At 38.2% G+C, this 24,576-nt stretch overlaps 1 protein-coding gene and 1 pseudogene across 7 annotated transcripts in view; both read right to left on the bottom strand.

Annotated features, from left to right (window-relative positions):
* Positions 1 to 24,576, bottom strand: part of Hecw1 (HECT, C2 and WW domain containing E3 ubiquitin protein ligase 1) — a 293,914-nt gene that overhangs the window by 125,255 nt on the left and 144,083 nt on the right. For all 7 annotated transcript variants that reach the window (XM_052729794.1, XM_052729793.1, XM_052729799.1 and 4 more), the window contains 2 exons: positions 11,504 to 11,611; positions 5,923 to 6,017 (listed from right to left, as the gene is read on the bottom strand). In XM_052729794.1, coding sequence (XP_052585754.1) covers positions 5,923 to 6,017; positions 11,504 to 11,611 — 203 coding nt within the window. The remainder of the gene's footprint in view (positions 1 to 5,922; positions 6,018 to 11,503; positions 11,612 to 24,576) is intronic.
* On the bottom strand, positions 16,483 to 17,911 carry LOC128104766 (histone deacetylase 1-like; annotated as a pseudogene).

The following is a 24,576-nucleotide window of genomic DNA, read 5'->3' as shown; positions in this document are numbered from 1 at the left end:
TTTCATTTAGAAACTAATTTTCATAATGTTATGGAATAAATAAGTCTTAGACTTGTCTCATCATAGGATTATGGATGAAATTTCTTTTTGTGTTCATTTAGATAATTGCCAGAGACATACCACAAATCTAAGTTGTGGGTGTATAAGGGAGGAAGCAGAAAAACAGAATTAATTCACAAAAGCATATAAGGGGATTGGGGAGATGGCTCAGTGAGCGAAGTGTTTCCTGTGGAAGCGTGAAGACAGGGTTCCAGTGCTAGCACCCACGTGCAAGTCCAGACAAGGCAGCAGGCAGCTGTAGTCCCAGCTCTGCGGACGCAGAGACAGCTCTCAACTGTTCTGGTCTGAGAGCTCAACCTGCAACCTTCAGGTTCCAATAAGAGCCTCTCTAAAACAGCTCCTAAGGAATGACTCCTGATGTTGCTCTCTGACTTTCATGCATATCTGTATAATCATGAGCATGCATAAACATACATGTTGAGTGCAATGTCCACTCAACATCCCCTGGGCATAGATAGAACACAAAATTTTTACTTTTTTATTTTTAAAAGACTCCTATGGTAAGTGCTACAGTTTAAATATTTCTTGAGTGTCCCATGATGGCTCTGCAGTAAAGGCTTTATCCTCAGTACATGTGGCCATTGGAAAGTTGTGACAGTTTTAGGTACTGAGCCTAGTAGAAAGATGTCAGGTTATTAGGAGTAGCTCTTGAATCAGCTATTGGGATGTCAACACCTTCTCTTTCTTTTGCTCCCCAGTCATTATGATAAGAACAATGTTCTGTACAATGTCCTCACCTTCCATGACATTCTGCCTCACAAGCAACAAGACTAACAACTGTAGAATAAGTCCTCCAAAATTATAAATCAAACAAAACTATGCTTAACTTCTAAATCTCAGGCATTTTGACACAGTAATAAAAAAATGTTGCTACTATTAAAATCCAAGTCAAAAAAAATAAACTTAAACTTCCTATAAATTTCCCCAAATGTAAGGTATCTAGGTTCCTAGATCGAGATTGGATATGAGGACATGTTTAAGAACATGGCTGTAGTGCTGTGAATACGACAAAATCATAAAACCTGGCTAATTTTGATCAAACTGATTTGTGGAAATAATTTTAAACATTCCCCAAGTCTCTCTGTTGATAGAAGCAATTCTTTATAAGCAAAACTAGTGGGAAAAATACAGTTAAAGAAAACACAGCATTTTGGGATTATCTGCCATTCCAAGGCAGATAATCTGTCTAAGTCTCCTTTGGTCAGCGGGTTGGAAAAACCAATTTTTGAAGTAATGGTAAGACTAATCTAGTGTAACACAATTTTGATAGCATTGCCATGAAATTTTACTGTTAAAGACAATATAAGAAATACATTCTAGTCAGGCTGCAGTGGTGCACGCCTTTAATCCCAGCACTCAGGAGGCAGAGCCAGTTGGATCTCTGTGAGTTTCAGGCCAGCCTGGGCTACAGAGCGAGATCCAGGACAGGCACCAAAACTACACAGGGGGGAAAAAAAAGAAATACATTCTAGCATTATTGAAACTGTGAATCTGGGGGACACTCTACCTCAGATTTTGTGGCCCCAAATAAGGTAACAATATAATGTTATCTTCCTGCCTTTCACTCTAGTGCCTTTTCCCAGTTGCAAGGATATATCGCTCTTGAGGCTTTTGGAGTTAGTTGCCCATTTTCTATCTTCAGAAGCTGTGGCCCCCCCAGGCCTTGGCATGGGAAGGGATATAGTTGATAGTGTCTTGTAAGGCAGGTATGGGAAATTGTGTTAGGGGTTTTAAAGGGTCTTGTTGACAAGATGTACACCCAGACCAGCTAGAGACTGAATCTTCATCCCTAAAGGAAATCAGAAGGCAGTGTAGAGGAAGACCCTGCAGATGCCTCCATAGCATGGGGAAGGTCAGGATGAAAATCTTCTAACAGGGCATAGCCTTGACAATGTACTCAGGAAGTCTTCAGTGGACAATAGAGTGAGCTGTGGACAGACTACTATATATTGTTTCTGAGAAATTATAAAGCTAAATTTCTGTCCTTTGATGTATAATCAGAGATAGTAAAGCATACCATGAGTTTATTAAGAGATATGGGAATGCACTGGGAAAATGAAATAAGGCAAGGATGCTGAAAGAGAAACTTGTCTTCAAAAATTATTTTTGACAGAGAATAGAAGAAAATATTAAGCTTATTACAGGTGTCGCCAATAAAATAACAAACATATTCTAACACGAAGTGCAACAGGGGTTATGGAAAAACCAGCCATGTGTTCTTTAGTCCTAGCAAAGCGTAGATGGTTCTCCCCACGGTGCTTGTACCACTTCATGTCCTGTGTTTCTGTCCATTATGTCCCTCTCCCCAGCCTTGCGTCACCTCCCTTCCAGCCTTGGCAGCTCCATTCACACTGCTTGTTTTAGCTCACATGCCACCTCCTTGTGAAGCCAACAGAGATGCTGCACCCTGTTAGACCTTTCCTTACACGCTAGCACAAGAAGCTTCATGCTCCAGCCCTGTGGGCTTTAGATAGTATTATCCTGGATGGTACAATAACTACGAGTTCTCAATTACAGGGCTTACGTTTAATTTACATGTACATCAGTGTCTATAACCTCTTACAATAACAGGCTCTCATCTATGCTTAAGACAGCCAAAGAGATGAGAGCCTCACATCACCAAGAATAAATTGCAACCTAATTTTATAACAAGGATCACAATAGCTGCCAATGGCACAGATAAGAGAGATGAAAAAAACCGATAAATATTTAGAATTTATTACTATTAAAATTTAAGTATTGGTTATACCAAAGGAGCATTGGGCATCTTGTTTTCCTTCCTAAAGAACTACAGGTTGATTGTAGTCTTACAAATTAACTCAATGGTATTTTGGATGTGATATAATGCCTATAGATAGTAACCCTTCCTAAAAAATTAATGTACTACCAGCAATAATCAGTGAGAAAGTATATTTTCAAAATTAATTGACAAATGGATTCAAGAAAACTTAGTTACATTTCCTCATTGAAGTAGTGTGCTTAAATTCCCAGATCAGATCTCCAAAGCTTATTTTAATTCAGAAGTTCATTTGATTTTACCAATAACTGACTTGTGTTGCAAAATTAAAGCTAGGTTTGGTTTCTATTACAACACTATATGCTGAAATAAACTAGTAATTTTTTAAAATGACAATACACTTAAACCTGTAGTTAATTGAGAAGGAAGAGCATTTGTTTAAATATTTTTCTTGTCTGCCTTAATGTGCTAGAAATCAAATAGAGAAATGCAAGAGAAACAACCTTGAAAACAGATCATACTATCAAGAAATAAGGGCAAAAATAGCATAGTCACCCTACATATTAGAATAAAACTAACTACACATTAAAATACTGTTTGAGGAAAGTTCCTTTCCAGCACTTCCATCGGACCTCCACATGCTCAGTTTTAACATGGCAGTGAGAACCCAGGGTTACTCTCTGTTCTCAGCATCACATGGGCTCAGGACTGGACTCTCACATTGTTTTGTTATACTGTTCATTGGGAGATGAAATACAGATCAAAGGAAAGATACTACCAAAGCCATACTTGGTGAATAAGTGAGGTTTTTTTGGGGGGTGGGGGGGGGGGTGGGGAGGAATATGGGTGATGGGTTGCTATCAGAAAGAATGATGCCACAAGAGCTGCATCACCAAAAGCCCACTCCATCATGAGTGAAAGTCCATGAGAGCTGGAAACTGTAGCACAATGCAGAGCCCGCAGATGGCTCCACTGGTTGGGGAGTGTCCTTTCAAGGTACTTCCTTTTCTATTGGCCTGAGACTCAACCTTAGCAGCTAGCTAGCCAGCTTTCACAGTACTGGAAGGTGCTATGCAAGCTACTGGAGAAGAAAGTTAATCATCAGTCTTACCCAGCTTGAACCCTGAATGCTATGATACTGACTGACCTGGGAAGATATGCCCACTGGTATAATAGTGGCATAAACATTATGGGACTAACTAAACACTTTCTGATTGGATTTAAGACTTACTCCGCAGGATTCAACTTATAGCTGGCATCATTATCAGGCTAAGAATTTATGGCCAGACAAGTCATAGGCGCTAGGGGAGACCTTACTACTAATACTCTGCTAAATGGGCATAGTATTAAACTGACTCATTTTTACACCCGTAGTCAGTGCATTCTCATCCTTCATCTGAGAAGCTGCTATTTGCAGTGGATGGTGATTAACACAGTGAGCTACAACTGGTCAAGGTGCCGAGAAATAACAGATCACAGCAGGCTCAGTCCTAAAGAGAACATGTATGCCATAGCCCACTCTGTAATGCTCAGGGATTATTGTGGAAGAGGGGGCAAAATGAGTATAAGAGCCTGAGGTGATGGATAAATATAAGGAAACAGTGTCTTCTCGACACATCGGGGCAGCTGCACATTGGACCTCACCGTGGTGGTGACAGAGTATATAACGTCTATGCAAGCCCAAGCCAGATCAAATCCCTGTGTGGAGTGAGGAGCGGGGCACACAATCTTGTCCCAAGCTGTGGAGCTCTTGGCACTTGTTAGCTACTGAGAGGGGGAGAGTCAGTTTCCTCTAAGAATGTAGTCCCTGGTAAGTGGACCACTCTAGAGTGGAAAACTACACATCCAAAAATATTTAGGCAGCAAAAATCAGTCTTAAGCTGGGTGTGGTGGTACATGGTTTTAATTCCTGTGAGTGATCTACCTAGCAAGTTCCAGGACAGCTAGGGCTATGTAGATGGAGCCTGTCTCAAAAATAAAAAAAAAAAAATGCAGGGGGGTGATGAGGAAGAAAGAAAACCACAACAACAAACCCTAAAACCAAAACAACACAGCAACAACAAAAAGCCAAATAATTTGTCTTTTTTAAAAAAAGGACAAAGTTATTAAAGTTGGGTGGGTAAGAAAGGCGAGTGAATTGGGGAAGAGTTAGAGAAACTGGTGAATATGATCAAAATAGGTTATATGAAACTCTAGAAGAACTAATAAGAAAAAAAACACTACAGCGATAAAGACTAGACTGCAATTCAGGAAAAGATAGCATCCATTCCTGTGGTACTGAATAGAACCACACAGTCCGGAACACAAAGTGTCACTTAAATCCTGGATGTACAACTAGACTTGGTGGCACACTCCTATGATTGCAGCACTTGGGAAGGATAGGAAGCATGATCTATGTAAATCCAAGGCTATCCTTGAATAGTTAGTTCCAGGACAGCCTGGGCTACACAGTGAGACAACATCTCAAAAGAATATAATAATCATCAACAACAAAACCAAAACACACAAAAGCAAAATGAACAAAGGCAAATTGTGGATCTGGGATTCACTAACAGTGTGGCTTGAGGTCCATCACTTGGACTCACTTGTTAGAGTTCTCATTTATCCAAAGAAAGGAGGTGAGAATTTATCTTTTCTAGGCCCATTGTTTCATATGGCTAAGATGAATCTGAGGTAATACATTCAAATTAATTTATTTGTAAGTCTAAAAAGAAATTAAAACATCAAAAATGTAAGTATTCAAAATCAGTGAATTATAAACATGTTTCTTATAGAAAGCTTCATACACTATTACTAAGTATATCCCCATGGAAACATTTTGCTAAGGGAAATCCTGACTTGGCATTTCTCTAACATTCACATGGCCTGTACTCCGAAGAGGACAGCTTTTGGTGTCATTCCTTATCACTAGTCTGAGGTGTGTATGTATATATATGTGTGTGTGTGTGTGTGTGTGTGTGTGTGTGTGTGTGTTTGTGTTCATCTATCAATGTATCTTCATATACATGTAGGTGTAAGTGCAGATATGTGCATATGGATGACTGTGTGCATACACACAAGAAGGGAACAGGAAAGCAAAGAACCACATCAGCTGAGTCTGAGCAGGAAGAAGAATGGAGACTTACAGGAGCAGCTGAGTTTTTCACAGTGACACTGGGGGTTGTAGCTCGAAGGGCTCCACTCACTCCATGGTAGTATTTGAAGCAGATCTTCGTTTCAGCTGGAAGACAAAAATAAGATGGAGGAGAGTCACTGGGTATATTCTAGGAAGACACAGCCATAGCCCAAAGGGATCTTTCCAGAAATGCACACCATTTCCTCCCATGAGCCAGTGTGCAACACTTGACAATGATTGTTTACATATGGCCTCCTGGCCAGTCTGTTTTTCTAAAACTATGTCATAAAAAATTGTGTGGGCTTTGACATTTAACATTTACTATACACCCAAGTTAAATAAGTCTATTTCTTGAGCATCTTGGCATCCAGTCTACCTCACTGGACATTATTGGACATTATTACTTTAAAATCTATAGTTCTAAGATTTGAGGTAGCTTTATTTCTTTGGCATTTCCTATCATATAATTCATTGCAATTAATATCTTGATAATTTTAAGAAATATTGAGAGGTTGTTGAAATACATAGAGGAAAACCATATTTTGTAAACTCCTGTACTTATCAGTGATAACTTTTTTGGTATAATTATAGATGCAGATTTGTTTATAGCTGGTAAGCAGAAAAGATATGCTTTTGGTAAATCCCACTGGCTGTGTTTGAATTTACAGTTGGTGAGACAATGAACAAGTCACTTAACTTCCTTTTATTCTAGATTCTTCGTATGTAAATGGAACATTATCCTATAAGGTGTTGGTTGAGCAAACAAAAACACTTAGAGTCCAGTTAAGTGTTCAGGAAATGTCAGTGATGGTAGGATATGAGGATCGAATTGTGACAGGATTCCATTGCTTTCTGACAGTTGATTCTGCAGTGTGAAAGAAATCTTCAAGCAACATGCCCTTAGTTTAGTAGATAGTGACCAGTGTTTGCAACTCACTGTTTCACATAATTTTTTTTAATTAAAAGTTTTAGCGGGTTGTGTCTTAGTCTACTACAACCTATTAATTTTGTTTTAGGAGTCTTCAATTTGTAAAGCTCAAAAGATTTATGGTTTATAAACATTTCCCTATTTGGGGCATTATTTTTGAAAATGAAAACTTTTAGCAAACCATTGTTCAAGTTTGAATGTGTAATGCAATAACAATTGCTAGTTACCTGTCCAACACACATTCTCCTTTTTATGCTTAACAATAGAATCTCAGGTTTATGTTGGATGATAATGTCTAGCTGGCCATACATTTTACAGTTTTTCTTGGAGATAATATCTGTGTTGCTTGCTACTGCCATTTTGATGTTTTCCTGGCTTAAAGTCAAACTTAAATCTAACCAACACAGAAAACCTTTTTGGTATAGAAGAAATGGTCACTGCCATGTTCTCCTATTGGCTAGAAAACATGAGTAGTTCTAGGATTCTTTCTTTCTGTGACCATGTTTCCAAACAGCACTTTATACTTCAAGAAACACATAATGTCAGATTCTCATCACTTCACAGAACCTCAAGGAATGCTGTTAGTCAGACATATTAATTAAAAATGAACTGAAAATAGAAATGCATTATCAGTATCATTTCATCTACTTGATTACTAGTGAGATTAAACATTTTTTCAGCAAATTTTAATTAGCTCTTTAAGTTTCTAAAAGCCCATTAAGTTGCTCTTGTTAAGACTTCTCATGACCTGAGTAATGCCTGGTTGCTCATAAGCTTTTTCTTTCCTGAGTCATTCTTTCCCTGCAGGCACTTAATACATCCATTAATTGTGTTTCAAGCTTTTGGTGGACCATTTAATAGCCTAGTTCCATAATTTACAAATTGCCCATATTAGGTCTACACAGTCAAGTCCAAAAAGCAGGTTTCTCATAGATGGGCAATCGTGGAGAGCTCTGGATAAAGCAGCAAGAGTCACGCAGCTCACTGTTCCCATCAGTTCCCTCCAGTACTAGGATACTGTCCATGGATGCCAGGGAGATCGGTATGCTGGGGAAGAACTTTAAGCTAAGTCATGTAGAAGGGAATTAACAGGAATGTGTAGCAGTGTCAGTAGCTTTTATTCAAGGAAGAAAATGATTTCAATGTCTTTGAGCCAATGGTGGAGAACCATTGTATGTTGGGGAACACACAAACTTATGTTAAATCCTGTAGTCAGATTAGTGCTTATTTTGAACCAAGAACTCATGGAAACCTTCAAAGCATGATATTCTCCCTTCAAGAAAATTGATGGCAAAGTTTGTATCTTTTCCTCTCCTTAAACATGTATTTTAATAATACATTTTGAAATTTAGAAGCTTGATTACTAATGGATCTTCTTTACTTAACCTAAATATGTATTGCAGCTTAGGAGTAGGATATGAAGGAAAGCTACTAATAAATGCCTAAAAAAATAACAATATATTATTTTTGTCTTATGACTTTAAAAATAATTCCATTTAAAAAATTACATGATACTTCATATTTACTCTGGCTACACTTAACTGGTCTGTTTAATTCATTACTCAGTTTTGTTAGTAAGGTATTGGTACCATTTATTTTAATATTTCCATTGTAATGTAACATCATACTTTAAAGAGTGGCTAATGACTAGAGTTTTGATAAGTAGGCAGTTGTCCAAGGGCAAAGAAATTTCTATAGTTGATAATTATTTCTACGGTTGACAATTATTGCCCTCTCTTAGAAAAATAGCAAGGCTTACAAGCAAAGAAATATTAGTGGAGTATCAGGTACATTTTCAGATACTTTGTCAGAGAATTACATTACTTTGGTCTTTGTCTTTCTAAAAATAATGATACTAACTCTAATATATTTTCTAAATGTAAGCTATCTTCCAAATTCAAAGCAGTTCTGTTACAATAGTTTTATTGTTTATTTGGAGTAGAATGATGCATAAGCATGGTACATGTGACATGGTCAACCCATGAATGGCCTTCTTTATAATCAACAGTGCTGACTTAGACAGCAGTTCAGGGTCATCCTATTTGTGAGTGTCTAAAGGGTTAATGAAAGTTGTGTTCCAGCTCTCCAGAAAAAGAGATTGGCAAACTAAGTGCCTAGGTTAACGGTAGTGGTGGAACAGACATGTGTGCATTATGGTTGTTTTTACCTCGTACATTTTCAAGTTTGATCGGGGTGACCAGCTCATTCAAGTTCACAGCCTCTTTTTTCTACTATTTGTTGTTATGTGTATGTGTGTATATACAAAACAAAGCTTGAGAAAAATTCAAGTTTGTTATTTAACTATCAAAGTGAACTTTTCATTTCAGTCATGGAATAACAGGCAAATCTGAAAACATCTAGAAAAGCTGGGGGTAAAAACAAATAAAATGCCAAAAATAGTGTTAAATAAAATATAGAATGCACAGTTAATTGAGTTTCAGATAAATAAGGAATATAATTTTAGTGTAAGTTTCACATGAGATATATTTAAAAATATTACTCTTTGTTTGCCCCACATGGAAATTCGGGAAAATAGCCCATAGTTTCCCCCACTAAATCTGGAAACTCTCGCCTGGATACACTGAAATAACAAGGTAATAGAACACAAAACAAGGCAGTAAAGATCCAGAATGTAAAACTCAGGGATGAGTTGTAGATTTCGAGTGTTGAGATTTAGATGAAATTGTTCAGACTTCTAAACAAAGGTCTGTGAATGACCTCAGGAAGGAGAAAACATCATTGTAAGTATTGAATCATTTCTGCAAGTGTTCATTTGCAAAGCAGAGTTCTCAATTAGAACTGGCCAAACGCATGCAGAGACAATGCAGTGTAAAAACAACATCAAAAGAATCATCAGACTGTATACACAGGTGCACATGGGTTCCAGGTATTGGGAAATATATAAAGAAATCAATTCGAGGAATGGGCCTGGTACCTGGACAGAGCATTTTCAAAAGAAGAAAAAAACTGAATAAAAATTATCTCAAAAAGTGTTCTTTGTCCCTAGGAATTAGGGAAATTCAAATCAAAGCAACATTGACATTTCCTCTTGTTCCAGTCAGAATGACAAAGACCAACAAAACAGCCGACAACAAAAGCTGGAGGGGATGTGGGGAAAGGGGACCCTCATTCATTTTTGGTTGGATTGCAAACAGGTCTAGTCACTTTGGAAATGAGTGTGGAGAATCTCAAAAAGCTAAAATTTGAATCTACTATATAGCACAGCTATACCACTTCTTAGCATATACCCAAAGGACTCTATATCCTGCTCCACAGATACTTGTTCAGCCATGTTCATGGCTGCTCTGATCACCAGAGCTAGGAAATGGAAACAACCTAAATGTTTGTCAACTGATGAATGTATAATGAAAAATGTGGTCTGTATACACAATGGAATACTATTCAGTTGTAAAGAAAGATGAAATTGGCAGGAAAATGGACCGAGACAAATACCACATGTTATCTCTCCCTAGCTCCAAATATTCAAATGTGAGTAAAAAACCCGGGGTAACTATAGAAACCAGGGAAGTAAAATGGGACCATCTCAGGCCAGGGAGGAGCAATAGAGGAGGAAATAGTGTGGTACAAGTGATCTAAAGGGGCACATGGCAAAAATCGGGGCGGGGGCTCAAATAAGAAAAGGGTCTGAATCGGGGGGGTGATAGGAACAGGAATGATCAGGTTGGGGGAGGATGGAGGTAGAGAGTACTGGGCGAGACAACTGGAATGGAGGGGCATTTCTGGGAAGAGCTAGAAACCTAGAGCAAAAGAGACCCGAAAGCCCGCCCCCACAGTGACACACTTCCTCCAACAAGGCTACAGCTCCTAATAGTGACACTGTTATTCTCTTTGACAAGTGATGCTTTTGTCAGAGGATAAATTGGCACGACGAAGGCAAGACTGCTGGGGAGAATATAAAAGTCGGGCTGAGGACTGAGCAGCTAGGATTACACAGTCTCTTCTGGTTTTTGTCAGATTTGCTTTAATGAATGAAAGAATGCCCTCTAAGTGCCACAAAGTACAAAAAGGAACTTGTATTTTCATGTTCTACTTGCCTTAACTTGATTATAGATTAAGTTCATGGTCATGACTTGGATAACTTAGGTGGGCAACTAGGAGGCAGTTCTCGTTAGGCAAGGCAACTGTCTCACACTTACTCATAGGATTTGGAAGTTGCTATTGTTAGCAGGGCTATCAGATAACCCCCTATGCCTTTGACACTGCCTAGTATTAGTAAGTTCTCTGGACACATGACCTAGTAAATCAATTTGCTTCTGAAGAGCATAGGGGCAGATGCACTCCCCATGCAGAAGAAAAGGATATGTGGACAAAATATTGTAAACAGACATTTTTCTGTCCCAACTGCCCAGTCCCAAATAATCATTCAGAGGCTTATATTAATTATAAATACTCGGCTGATAGCTTGGGCTTGTTACTAGCTAACTCTTACATTTAAATGAACCCATTTCTACTAATCTATATATTGCCATATGGCTTGTGGCTTCACCTATCCTCTAACATGGTTTAAGGCTCTCATTAAACCTGCCTCTGCTTTTACCTGGCACCTAAGTGGAGGCACCTTTCAAAGTGGAACAGAAAAGAGTACAGCTGAATTCTGCTCCAACCATGTTTGCTGGGCCATAAGAATGGCGACAGTACTCACACTCCACAAAGTACGAGCTGGCGTCAATCTTCCAAATGATCTGGCCTCTATGAGAACCATTGACTCCACGATTCTTATAATCCAGAAAGTTTTCAGATGAGACTTCTCCTATGAGTGCAGAAGGGAAAAGGAGAGCAGAGAAATATATCAGCCAGCAGCATATTTAGGAGAAGCAAAGAAAAAGAGCAAAGGATATGAATAGTAACACTTGAGATCACATAGAAAGCTGGGAGTGTTCCAAGATACCATCAGAACAAAGCATTTTTTCTACCCAACATTCCTGGCACATGAATTTACTTACTTCTTAAACATCTCCATAAACAGAAAGCAATAACCACAAACAATCACTGCAATTCTTAAGTTATTATTTTTGAATAGTTCTTAGCTGTATGAAATCTGTGAAAGTCTTCTTAAAATTTCTGACTTGATCCTCATTTATGAATAAAGAGACATAGAGAAGAGGTCTGATGGTGCTTGCCTTCCTGAATGTAGCTTTCTCCCTCTCCCACTCCTATCTCTCATGAACTCCACCATGTATCATATCTTCTTCATTCTGGGACTCATAATACTTTTTTATTTTATTTTTTAAAATGTACTAAACAGGATTCCATGAGGCCATTTTCATATAGATGTATACGCTAAGTATACTCCCACCCATATCTCGCTATTCTCCACATCCCCTTGCACTAATTGTCTTCATTCTCCAGTTCATTTTTACTTTCATGGTAATTATGAAGTCTAGGACCCACAACTGAGAGAAAACATGCAATATTTGTCTGTCTGAAACCGGCTTCATTTGCTTGATTGTTATGGTTATCTCCAGCTTTGTGCAAATGACATATGACATAATTCAATTCTTCTTTATGGATAAAGAATATCTGATTGCATTTATGTACCAAGTTTTCTTTTTTCTTTCTTTCTTTTTTTTTTCTTTTTTTTTTTTTCCGAGACAGGGTTTCTCTGTGTAGCTTTGGCGCCTGTCCTGGATCTCACTCTGTAGACCAGGCTGGCCTTGAACTCACAGAGATCCGCCTGGCTCTGCCTCCTGAGTGCTGGGATTAAAGGCATGCACCACCACCACCTGGCTGTACCAAGTTTTCTTAATCTATTCCTCTGTTGTCAGACACCTAGGCTGGTTCTACAACTTTGCTATTGTTAATAAGGCTGTGATTTACTAAGCATTGGTGTGAAGTATCTCTGTGATACATTGACTTGGACTCCAAGATGATATACCTGTGTCATAGGAAAGTTTGAATTTTGTGAGGAAATTCCATACTGATTTCTATGTCTAGAGTAATTTACATTCTATGAGCCGAGTATAAAGGCTCCCTATAGTCTGCAATCTTGACAATATTGGCTATTTGCTTTCTTGATAACTGCCATTCTTAATGAGTGAGGTGTAATCTCAATAACTCTTGTATTTGCATTTTTCTGATGGTCAGTGATTTTGAACCAGTTTCTTGACAATGTATACTTACTTTGTTCTTCAAGGATTGATTTTGCTTTAATTAGCCAGTTTATTATGTAGGTCATTTTGGGTTTTGGTATTTGATTTTATTTTGAATTCTTTATAGATATTAATTCTCTGTCATATGTATAGTCAGTAAACATTTTCTTTTTTATTTTTACTAAGGAATTTTTTATTCATTTTAGATTCCAACCACAGATCATCCTCGCTTCCCTCTCACTCCTCCAGAATTCCCACCTCAGCCCACCCCCTGTTCCCTCCTCCAACAAGGTAAGGCCTCCCATGGGTATTTAGGAAGGTCACTTCTTAGTTCTTTCTGATGTGGCAAAAATATTGTAATAAAAGCAACTTAAGCAAGAAGGTTCATTCTGGATCACAGGTCAGGGTACAGTTCACGATGGCGGGGAAGTCAAGTGGCAGAAGTCTGAAGCATTTGGTTTCGTTGCATCCGCACTCCAGAAGCAAGAACAAACTTAAGTTTCTTTTCTCTATCACCGTGTGATGGTGTCTTTCATGGTGAACACATTTTCCCTCCTCAGTCAATATAACTGTCCTAGTGAGGGTTACTATTGCTGTGATAAAACACTATGACCAAAGCAAGTTGGGGAGGGAAGGTATTTATCTTATGCTTCCATATTACTGAAGGAAGTCAGGACAGGAACTCAAACAGGGCAGGAACCTGGAAGCAGGAGCTGATGCAACAGCCGTGGAGGAAGAAAGAAGCCATGCTTCTTTCTGGCTTGCTCCTCATGGATTGCTCAGCCTGCTTTCTTATAGAACCCAGAACCACCAGTCCAGGGTGGTACCACCCACAATGGTTTGGGCCCTTCCCCATCAATTAAGAACATTCTCTATAGGCCCATCCCTACAGCCTGATCTTATGGAGGCATTTTCTCAATTGAGGTGCCCTCCTCTCAGATGGCTTTAGTTTGTGTCAAGTTGACATAAAACTAGCCAGAACAATAACAAAGATAATTCCCCAAAGGCATGCCCATTAACCCTTCTCTTACAAAGTCTAACCACCACCACCACCACACTATTGGTTTTTCTATGCTACTTTTGTATCTTTCTGGTAGAGGGTTTGTTTTTTGTTTTTTTTTTTTGTTTTTTTTTTTTTTAAAGATTCAAGGGCTGATCATTTATTTGTTACTTTAAAGACTTAGTTTTGCCTGGACTTCTTGGAATTAGGTTCTCAGGAATGGCAGCCTACATTTCTCGGCAATATGTTCCTAGCATTTTTGTCTTCTTCCATTCTCTTGGTCAAAAGTGTAGAACACTCTGCACCCCTCTCCTCATTTTTCTTAGTGCATTGTCTCTTCAGAGCAATGACACAGGCGCCCCTATTGTAGGACATGTGGAGTAGCAAGATGCTGAATCTCGGACACTGAATTTTGGATGCTTTGCTCCTGGGCTTCTTACCTTCTTTGTTCAATGGCTTTCTGACAGTGTATTGGTGGACATCATTGTCTTTAGAGAGACTGGGAAGTTTTCAGATTCCGCTAGCTTGTTTGGGTCCCAGCTCCTGAGATACAGTAGTATCTATCAGCTCAGGAATAGCCCCTCCCACCCTCAACCCTGTAACCAGGTTGAAAACACTTGGACTGGCATCCACAATGCAGCCAGAACACACTTGTGCTTCCCCTCTCCCATTCTCCTTGGTCTATAATAAGAATGCCTCAGACTCAAGAGCAGGCACACTCCTCTTGTGGGTCAAGACACCTTGTTTCATGTGAAAATCTTGTTTTTCATTTCCTTCATTCATTTGAACCCCATAAACTCTCCACTCTTCACCCAGAGCATCAGGAGCTACTTATATGTCATGTGCTTCTCATAGAAGGCATGGAGCTTGTGTTCATTGCCCACTTCAATGAGTTTCTGAGTGGGAAGGAGATATTCAGCTTCATCTTGACACAGCAACTGCTTATGAGGTGCCACAGAAAAAGAGCTCTGGTAGAGTTTTTAGGGTGTCTAAAATATAGGCTCACATTTCCAAACAGGGATACTCCGAATTCTTCCTTTCCTACTTGATTCATTTGATTCCCTTCTCTCGTTTTCTGGTTCTAGTTGAGATCTCTATCACTATATTAAAAGAAAAGAATGTAAGCATTCTTGGCTTGTTCTTGATTTTAGTGGTGATGGTTTTGTTTTGATCTCATTTAATATAATTTTGGTTACACATTTGTTATATATAGCTGTTATTATTTTGAGATATGTTTTTCCATGCCTATTTTCTTCAGAATTTTTGATCATGAGAGGATGTGTCTTTCTGAATTGATTAAGTTAGCTTTTTTTGCATCAGTGTTTACTGGGGACAAAATTCTTTTCATGTGTCTTTATCTGGCTTTAGTATCAAGGTAATACTAGCTTTGTAGAAGGTATCTGGCAATGTTCCTTCCCTTTCTATTTTATGGAAGAGTTTATGAAACTTTGGTATTAGTTCTTTGGCTGCCTGGTAAAATTAACAATGAAGACATCTGGACCTGGACTTTTCTTCGGAAGATTTGTTGTTTTTAAATTTCTGCTTCAATCTCATGGCTTGTTGTAGATCCGTGGAAGTAATTCATTTCATATTAGTTTAATTTTGGGCAGGTCTTATGTGTCTAAAAATTCATCCATTTCTTTAGAACTTTTCCAATTTAGTAGAATGTGGGTTTTAGACATGTATAATATTTTCATTTATATTTGTTGTAATGCCTCCCTTTTCATCTCTAATTTTTTATTTGGGTCTTCTCATTCTTTGTTTTAGTTAATGTTGCTAAGGGCTTATCAATCCTATTTACCCTTTCAAAGAATCAATTCTTTCTTTGTTCTTTAATTCTCAGCATTTTCATGTCCATTTCCTGCATATCCTCCCTGGTCTTAATTATTCCTTTCCTTCCTTCTATTGACTTTATGGTTTTCCAATGCTCTAAGGTGCATCTTTAACTTATTTGAGATCTTTCTGATTTTTAATTTTTATTTATTTTTAAATTATTTTATAGAAATGTGCTGTTTTATTACAAAGAGTCACAAAATATAAATTTCTCAAAAAGGAAGCTAGGCCAACTACCTCCCCATACAGAACTGGGGGAAGACAGGGCAATGTGAGTTTTTCTGCTTGCCCGAGACCACTGGGAGGGTATAAATAGAACCAATCTAAAAATGGCTGAGATTACCTGAGGCTGAAAATAAAGGGTCCCAGAAGAGGCAGTCACCCCTTCTAGAAAGCTTAATAAGGACATCTTAACAGAGCCCCTAAGTAGGAACTTGGCAGTTTAGTATTTGTCTTCCTATTGTTTACTTTCCACCTAGACCCTCAGTTCAAAACTAAGTCCTGGGGCAAGATGGACAAGGCAGCTTTGGGAAGAATTCCCCCAGCACCACTGCCCTGGACTCTGGTCCCTGATTCTTGTATAGTCCCTGGGGACATTATATTTAATGTATTTTATATAAATACATAGTGGAATAGAAAAATATAAAATCTGAGAGATTGGGGAGAAGTGAGGAACTTGGCCAGATGCACAGATTTTGCTCAGGCCAATTTGACTTCTTCTTGGACCCCTTTGGCTTCTGGTTTTTCCTCTTGTTTTCTCCTATTCTGTGATTTCTTTTTACTCTTCTGGATCTTTCTATTTTTTATCTTCTGTTTTGACTCTTTTGGCTTTTTTGGAATTAGAGGAGCTCTTGTGACTACCTTCTCCCTCCTCATCTGAATCAGAGAATTCTTCCCCACATTTGTCAGAGGAGTAGATGGAAATGTGTTTGTCAGGGTCTCCTTGGTCCTCATCACCACTCTCCTCTGGGGCAGCATCCTCAGGTATTGCCTGCATTTGGACCCCAGATGCATGAGGCAGCATTTTCAAGTTCTCAAAGAGCCACTGCTACATCTTTTCCAGGTATTCATTAGTATTCTGGTTAGTCGTGTTAGAAGGACTGATGTGAAGCTTGATCCAGTACAAAGTATTCAAAGAAGTTATTGTATGGTAGCTCATTAAGGATGCCTGTGTCCAGGGCCACAGTTATTTCATAAGTCTAGCACTGAGCGACATTACAATGGTATATCCAGCATTAGCATAGATAAATTGAAACTGTTGACAATCTCCATACACTTACCATGTCTTTTGATGACATGATAGCATGTCAGATTGAAACAACCTAACCAATCCCTGGAAAAAGCATCTGAGCCACATTGTAAGACCACAGTGCTAGGCTGGAACATTTTCATTAATTTGGACGTGACTGAGTTGAAAATAGCTTCATAGGAGTTATATGGATTCCATCTCAGAGTGGGTAGTTAAAATCTTAGCACTTACCTTTGCCAGCCCTAATATCCCATAGGTCCCCAGTTCCTGGGAAGTACTCTCTGTATTTATGAAAGGACACAGCCATGACCTGGTCTGTGGTATAGAAGTCCTCTTCCATGCCATCACCATGGTAAATATCAATGTCAATATATAGTACCCAAAGGTGGTACTTTTGCAGCTCCAGGATGACCAAGTTGTTATCACTGATATAAGCTAGATGCTTCAGACTTCTTTGCATGATTCAGGCCCCTAGCCCAGTTCACAGCAATGTCTGTCTGCTGCTTATTAAGTTTCACAGCACTTTACACAGAGCCACCAGTAGATAACTGATAGAACTCAAACAAGCCACCAAATACTGGACAGTCCTCATCAACGTTGAGTCTCTGCATCTGCTTGCTGTATTCAGACATGTTATCTGGGCAAATGGAATGCAAGAAATTAATGTAGTCATCACTGTGGTACAATCATCTACTCAGCTTTGGCTTCGCAAGGACAATTGATTTCCATTTTTTAGTAGAGACCATAGGTGAGCAGCAAACTGTGAGTCATGTGGATTCAGAGAGGCTTCATGGGGTGGTCTTATCCATAACAGTAATTTCCAACATCCCTGTTTTAGTAGTAATAGACTTTCCTCTTGGTACCCCAAGTCTGTGCCATCTTGCTGGCCTCCTGGTTCTACCATCAGTCTCCTTTCTGATTTTTAAAATATAGACATAGCTATAAAATTTCTTCTTGGTATTGCTCCATTGCATCCCACAGACTTTGGTATTCTGTGTTTTCATTTTCAGTTATAGGAATTAAAAAATTTCCTTCTTAATGTTATAATCATTATGAAGGGACATCCTACCTCTTTTGACAGATTTTGGTTGGAGATTTTTTTTTCAGATGTTAGGACAGAGTTTTCTTTTTATTTTCTGGTCTGATTTGATTTGAATGGAGTTTCCATCCTTTTACACAAAAGCTCTATTTGTCTTTGATAATAAGGTTTGATTCTTTGATGCAATAATAGATTTTTTTTTAGCCAGTGCCTTTGATTGGGGGAATTTATCTCATTAATAATCAAAGTTAGATCTGAAAGATATCCATTAATGTCTGTCTGTGTTTGCCGATTTTGTAGTGTTTTGTGTCTTATCATTCACTCTTGTCATGATTTAGTCTTTCCTGCTGCCTCCTGGATATGTTTATTTCAAGGATTACTTCATGTATCTTCTGTAGCACCAGTTTAGTGGTCATGAATTCTTTAAGGTAGTTTTAATTGTGGGAAGCTATTCTTCCTCTTTCAATTTGGACAGATAATTTTTTCTGTGTATAGTAATTTGGGTTGACAACTATTACCTTTCAGTGCTTGGAATATAATATTCCATGCTCTTTGGGGGGCTTGGCTTTATGTTGATAAATCTGTAATTCTGATGTCTTTATTTCCTTTGTATGTGTCCTTGTTTTCTATTTCATCGTTCAGTATTTGTGTTTGTTCTCTATGTTTAGGTGGTTATTTATTTATTTATTTATTTTTTAGAGTATGACATGGAGAGATTTTTTTTTTCTGTTTAGTGTTCTAAATATCTCCTCAACCTGAATGACCATGTCTTTTTTCAAATTTTGGAAGTTTTCTGCTATGTTATGTTGAACATATTGCTTTTGCCCTTAGTAGGGAGTCATTATCCTTCATCACCATGATTTGTAAATTCATCTAAAATGGTGTTCCATAAAACATACATGTTTTGTCCATGTTTTATTATATTATCTTTGTAGGTGTCTAGATCTTCCAATTAATATATCATGTCTTCCATTCTTGATATTCTGCATTCTACTTGATTAGTTCTATTAGTCAGGCTTTCTGTTGAGGCTTTTATTTGATTTACTAAAGATTTTGTTTTTAAATTTTTGGGTTTTTTTGTGTGTTTATTGAATTTTTGTTCCTTGTACTGACTTTATTATTCAATTAGATGTTTATGTATATCTCCCTTTGAATTAACATGGGAGTTTATTGACATACTTACACTTTTATTCTTTAAACTTTTGCTGAGATCTGTTTTAATGATCTGTTTATGTATGTGCATCTATTGTGGGTATGTGCACACCGTGTAGGTGCCCACAATACCTGCAGTGTCAGATGTCATGGAGCTGGGATGCAGGTGGTTGAAAGCCACCTGATATGGGTCAGGAACTGAACTCAGATGCTCTGAAAGAGCAGTTAGCACTTTTAACCACTAAGCCATCTTGCAAACCCCTCTTTAAACATTTTTATAATCATTCATTTAAATTTTCTATCTGGGATTTCATCTAATTCATTCTCTTTGAGGTCCATAGCTGTGTAATTGACTTTCGTTATTGTTTTGTTTTTGAGATGTTTATAGTACTTTGAGCTTTAATGTTTCTTTCATAATCTCACAGAGATTAAACCTCTGTGGTTATTTCATTGCTTTTATATCAGCTGTACTTTTTTACTTGAAATATTTGTAACATTCAAATGGTACTATATTGTAGTAGAGTTGAGATGTATACTTCAGAAGTTATGCCTCAGAGCATCTGATATCATGCTTATATTACTCTGGGAGTAGAATATTAGCTTAAGAAAGAACCAAAACTTGTGGACAGGCCCACTGTGTAAACACCATATGGTCAAATGGTCTTAACTTTAATAACTATCAGAGAACCAAGGAGCAAGTGCACTATGACATACCGTAGGATTGTATGTCCACTAAGATTTGGAGTGGAAGGGTATAGGATGAGTCAGCACAGAAATTGCTAGATCAAGTAAGAGAAAAGTCAAAGTGGGAAAAATCTTTGTGCTTGCTACTTTTTGTCAACTTGACACAGACAAGAGTCACCAACTGAGGAAGTGCCTTCATCTGATTGTCTTGTGTGAATGTCTGTGGGGGCATTTTCTTGATTAATGATTAATGTGGGAAGGCTGAGTCCCCTGTGGGTGGTGCCACCCATGGGCAGATGGTCCTGGGTAGCGCAAGAAAGCAGACTGAGCAAGCTGTAAAGTCTGTCAGTAAGTAGTCTCCTTCCAGGGTTGTGCTTTGTTTCGTGCCTCCAGATTCTCTCTTGGGCCCCTGCTTTTGCCTTCTCAAGGATGTACTGTGATGGTTCATGTAAACCAAACAAACCCCTGTATTCCCAAGTTGCTTTTAGTTAGTGTTTTATCATTGCAACAGAGATATGAACTAGGAAACTCAAAGAGGGCAAAGCTAGGAAATCATTGGGTCCACAGGAATTAGATTGTTAACATTTTGGAGGTTTATAGCTAAAATGTAAAAACAAGAGGGACATAGAGAAGAAAGAAAGGTGAATTAGGAATTAGAATTAAAGTATCTAGTTTTGTGCATGGAAAGTTGTTTTTGTCTTTGCAGACCCTTCTTCTCTCTCTCTCTCTCTCTCTCTCTCTCTCTCTCTCTCTCTCTCTCTCTCTCTCTCCTTCCTTCCTTCCTTCTTTCCTTTCTTTCTTTTTTCCCAGATTTATTTTATTATGGGTAGTCTTCTGTCTGCATGTATGCCTGCAGGCCAGAAGAGGGAGCCAGATCTCATTACAGATGGTTGTGAGCCAACTGGTGGTTGCTGGGAATTGAACTCAGGACCTCTAGGAAGAACAGCCAGTGCTCTTAACCGCTGAGCCATCTCTCCAGCTGACCCTTCTTTTCAAAGAGAACTGGGAAGAGCACCATTGTCTCGCTGCTCCATTAACAAGAACTGTTTGTATCCTTTGAAAAATAACTTATTTGCAAAATATAACTTCACAGTGTGTGCTCACAGCCCTGTTTCTATTATTATGATTATTGTATAATATGCTTTTTATAGTGATTGCTTCATTTACTTAAAAAAACATAATATTTCCCAGCTCTTTGAACTTTTATATCCAAGTATAAATGTTCCTCATTGTGGCAGTTCTCCAAGAGATGGTATGTGTTTATATTATCCACTATGACGTCATAGTCAGAGTCAGATATTTGTATACAATGGCACGTAGAAGGGAGGAAATTCTTTCATGTATTGGATAATGTATATCACATATTTTGCTTCATTCTAGACTAAACCAGGGGGATAAATGGATAAACAAAACATGGTCTATAGTCTTAGAGATTTTCTCACACATTTGAGTATTTGTTCAAGAAAATAGTTAATTTCCTTAGAATATAGAAAGTATTTAAATGGTTAAATAGCAAGGAAACAAGCTAAAGGCAAGAAAAAGTACATGGCTGAGAAGAATTGGAAAACTTTGATAAAATAAAAAAAGATAACACACATTACAAAGAAAAAAACATGGATTTTGCTGTGCGTGTTTAAGTGCAGCATGTTCTAAGGAACTGATAACAGCCCTGATGAATATCCCTTTCCCAACCTTGTATCAAAGGCAGTCATCACCATTTGATAGACATATTACTCTTCTTTGCTTGAGAATCCAGGGGTATTGTCAGGGTGAACCTCAGAAGAACAGATGAGTGTATATACTTTATTCAGAAAGCGATTTAATAAAAGGGATTCAGTACTGGAGAAATGGACTCCAAAAATAAGCACCAGGTTAATACTCCCATCTAAATGGATCCTAGCTGAGCTGCTGCCTTTCCTTAGAGAAGCTTCCCTGAGGCCTATGGAATATAAGGTCTCAGAACATTAGCTATAATCCTGAAAAGGGAGGCTGCTGATAAGGCCACATCAAGTGCCTCTTTTCTCACCAAGAGGATGGGCAGCAAGTGGTATGTTGTTGCCACCGTCCATACCTGTTGTGCCCATGAATTTGGTGAGTGGACATTATGACGCTGCTATAGAAATGCCAGTTTTCTCAGGCCATTGTTGCAGCAGCCACAGGCCAGAGAGCAGGCAGAGTCCCATGTGTTACTTCTACCATCCGAACCTTATACAAGTGCAACTAAATGAAGAGAGATTTGTCTCCAGAACACAGGTGCATAAGGAAGTAGGATTTAATTTTTAGAAGAGCAGATTCTACACTAGAGGAAGGTATTTGAGGACAGAAGGGAACAGAAGTGGATGCTGTGGGTCAAGTCATGTTCTTCCCCACAATGACCAGTGGCACCTCTCCAGCTTTCTACCTAAAAGTGCTTTGCTATGTGTTGTCTGTTGAGGCGGATGTCTACAAGGGGTATATAAACTTCCTCAGCAAGAAGCTTTCCTGTATCATTATACACTGTGATCTTAGGTATCATACTTAATGCCTGCAAGTCTTATATTACTCACTACAAAATGGTGACAATATTAGCATGCATCTTAGCATTCTGCTCTAAAGATTAACTGGACTATCACAGCAGTGATCTTAGAACAATATCAGACATCTAATATGTAGTTATTTTTTCAGAGTCTGTGTGAAAAATAAAGCATTCTATAAGTCCCAAAGTAATTAATGAGCAAAATCAATAATAACGTTAAATATTGGAATGCCAGTAGTACTTAAAATGTAGACATTATCTATTTTGTCCAGAACATATTTGATTCCTCAAATCAAATATATTGATAAATATTTCTTTTGACATTCAGAATTCTACTGGAGCCACAGCTTATACCAGAGTAAAGATTTTTGCAGGCCATTTTAATCAGAAAGATTTATTGAAGTGTACAGAAAAAAACACATGTAAGAAATAAAGAATGTCTTTTTTCTTGATTTGCCTTCAAAATGGATACTAACTACAGTTTCTATACCCTAATCTGTATTCACAGAATGGACAACAGAAGTATTGCCATTAAGAGCAAAATGGACAAGTGACCCCATAATCTATTTTTAAATACCTTATAATTAAACCTAGGGGAAATGTCTAAGGGATTCTTCACTGAAGTCGTAGGACCAGAGAGATGGGTAGATTCTACTTGCCTGCCCTCCCCAGAAACCCAGATGAAGCTCTGACTCCCATAACTAGGAGGAGACTCTAAGGACAAATGATAGCACAGGTCCCTAACCAAGGCCCTTTTCCCTCTTCTTTGACTTTTACTTCATAGTGTTTCTTTGTAGAAAGGTATTCAGTTTCTGATGTAACTAAACAAATATGGCGTTAGTCCTCTTATATGCTAGTGGGATGCCAACTTCCAAGAGTTGATGACCATACAGAAGAATTCTTAAAAATAGAGGAAAAAGAGGAAGAAGGGGTTACAGAAGCTGCAACATCAGTGGAGGAGGTATAGCATAGATTGGGATGGGGGACAGGGGGGAGGGAGGAATGCTAGGAGACTGTGTGCAAGTACCTAGTCCAAAAGATCATTTTAGACTTTTTTCTCTAAATTTTAAGGCACTGGACATTAATCTATTTTATGGCCAGGGGTTGAATTTCAGTTTATTCTTGATTTCCCATAACTCCTAGTGTGTGATTTCTCACAATGGAACAAATACTGGTTTGTATAGAGTGTGTCTATTCTGAAACTCATGTTGGAGCTTGATTCCAGCTGGGAGGTATGTTTTTCATTTAAAATATTGTTTCTTTTATTTTTGAGATTTTAATATAAGTACATATTCTCACTTCCCTTTTCCTCCCTGTAAACCCTTTGATATATCTGTTCTTGCTCTTTTAAAATTCATGTCCTCTTTTTTTTTAGTAATAGTTGTTGAACACACACACACACATACATGCACACACACACACACACACACACACACACACACACACACACACATACACTCCTAAGTACATGAGCACAACCTTTTCAGTCTGTATAATGTTACTTGTATATATGTTTTCGGGGCTGACTGTTTGGTATTGGATAGCCAATTGTGCTCTTCCCGTTCTCAGCATTCTTTAGCTGCCTGTAGTCCCTTATGTAGGGTCGGACCAACCACTTTAGCGTGTCTATTGTTGTTGTTTTTGTTCAGCTCATGTTTAGGCAGCAATGTTGATGAGTCTTTCTGGGTATAGTTTCTGACATTCATATGACAACCAATCTCATAGCAATCCCCTTATTCTTCTGGCTCTTACAATTTTACTTCTCTTCCACAAAACCTATCCAAATACCCATGCCTAATAAAATAATGGATCTTAGAGGAGAATCTACAACAACAATTTTACTAAACCACCATAAACCCTAGCTACATTGAGAAAAGTTTAAGAAGTGGAAATGTAATTGGCTATAGAGTTTTGAGAGGTGATAATGATTAATTGAGGCCATAATCATGAAGCAACAAGATTGAATACTAGTAGCTTAAAGAAGAGAGAGACAGCACAGGGTAGATATTATAGATGTTGGGATCTTTAAAAGGCCATAGATTAAAGGTGTAATCTCTTGTTTGGTGCTCTTGGGGAGTGGTGAAAACTAAGATATAGAACCTGGTGGAAGGTTCTAGTCCCTGGGGATGTGCCCTTGAAGAAGATAGTACAATC

Source organism: Peromyscus californicus, unplaced genomic scaffold (genome assembly GCF_007827085.1).
Source record: "Peromyscus californicus insignis strain IS unplaced genomic scaffold, ASM782708v3 Scaffold_8__1_contigs__length_139910024, whole genome shotgun sequence".
In the NCBI taxonomy this organism is placed as follows: Eukaryota; Metazoa; Chordata; class Mammalia; order Rodentia; family Cricetidae; genus Peromyscus; species Peromyscus californicus.
Note: the sequence above shows the minus strand (reverse complement) of the source record. Positions and strands in the feature narration are given on the sequence as shown.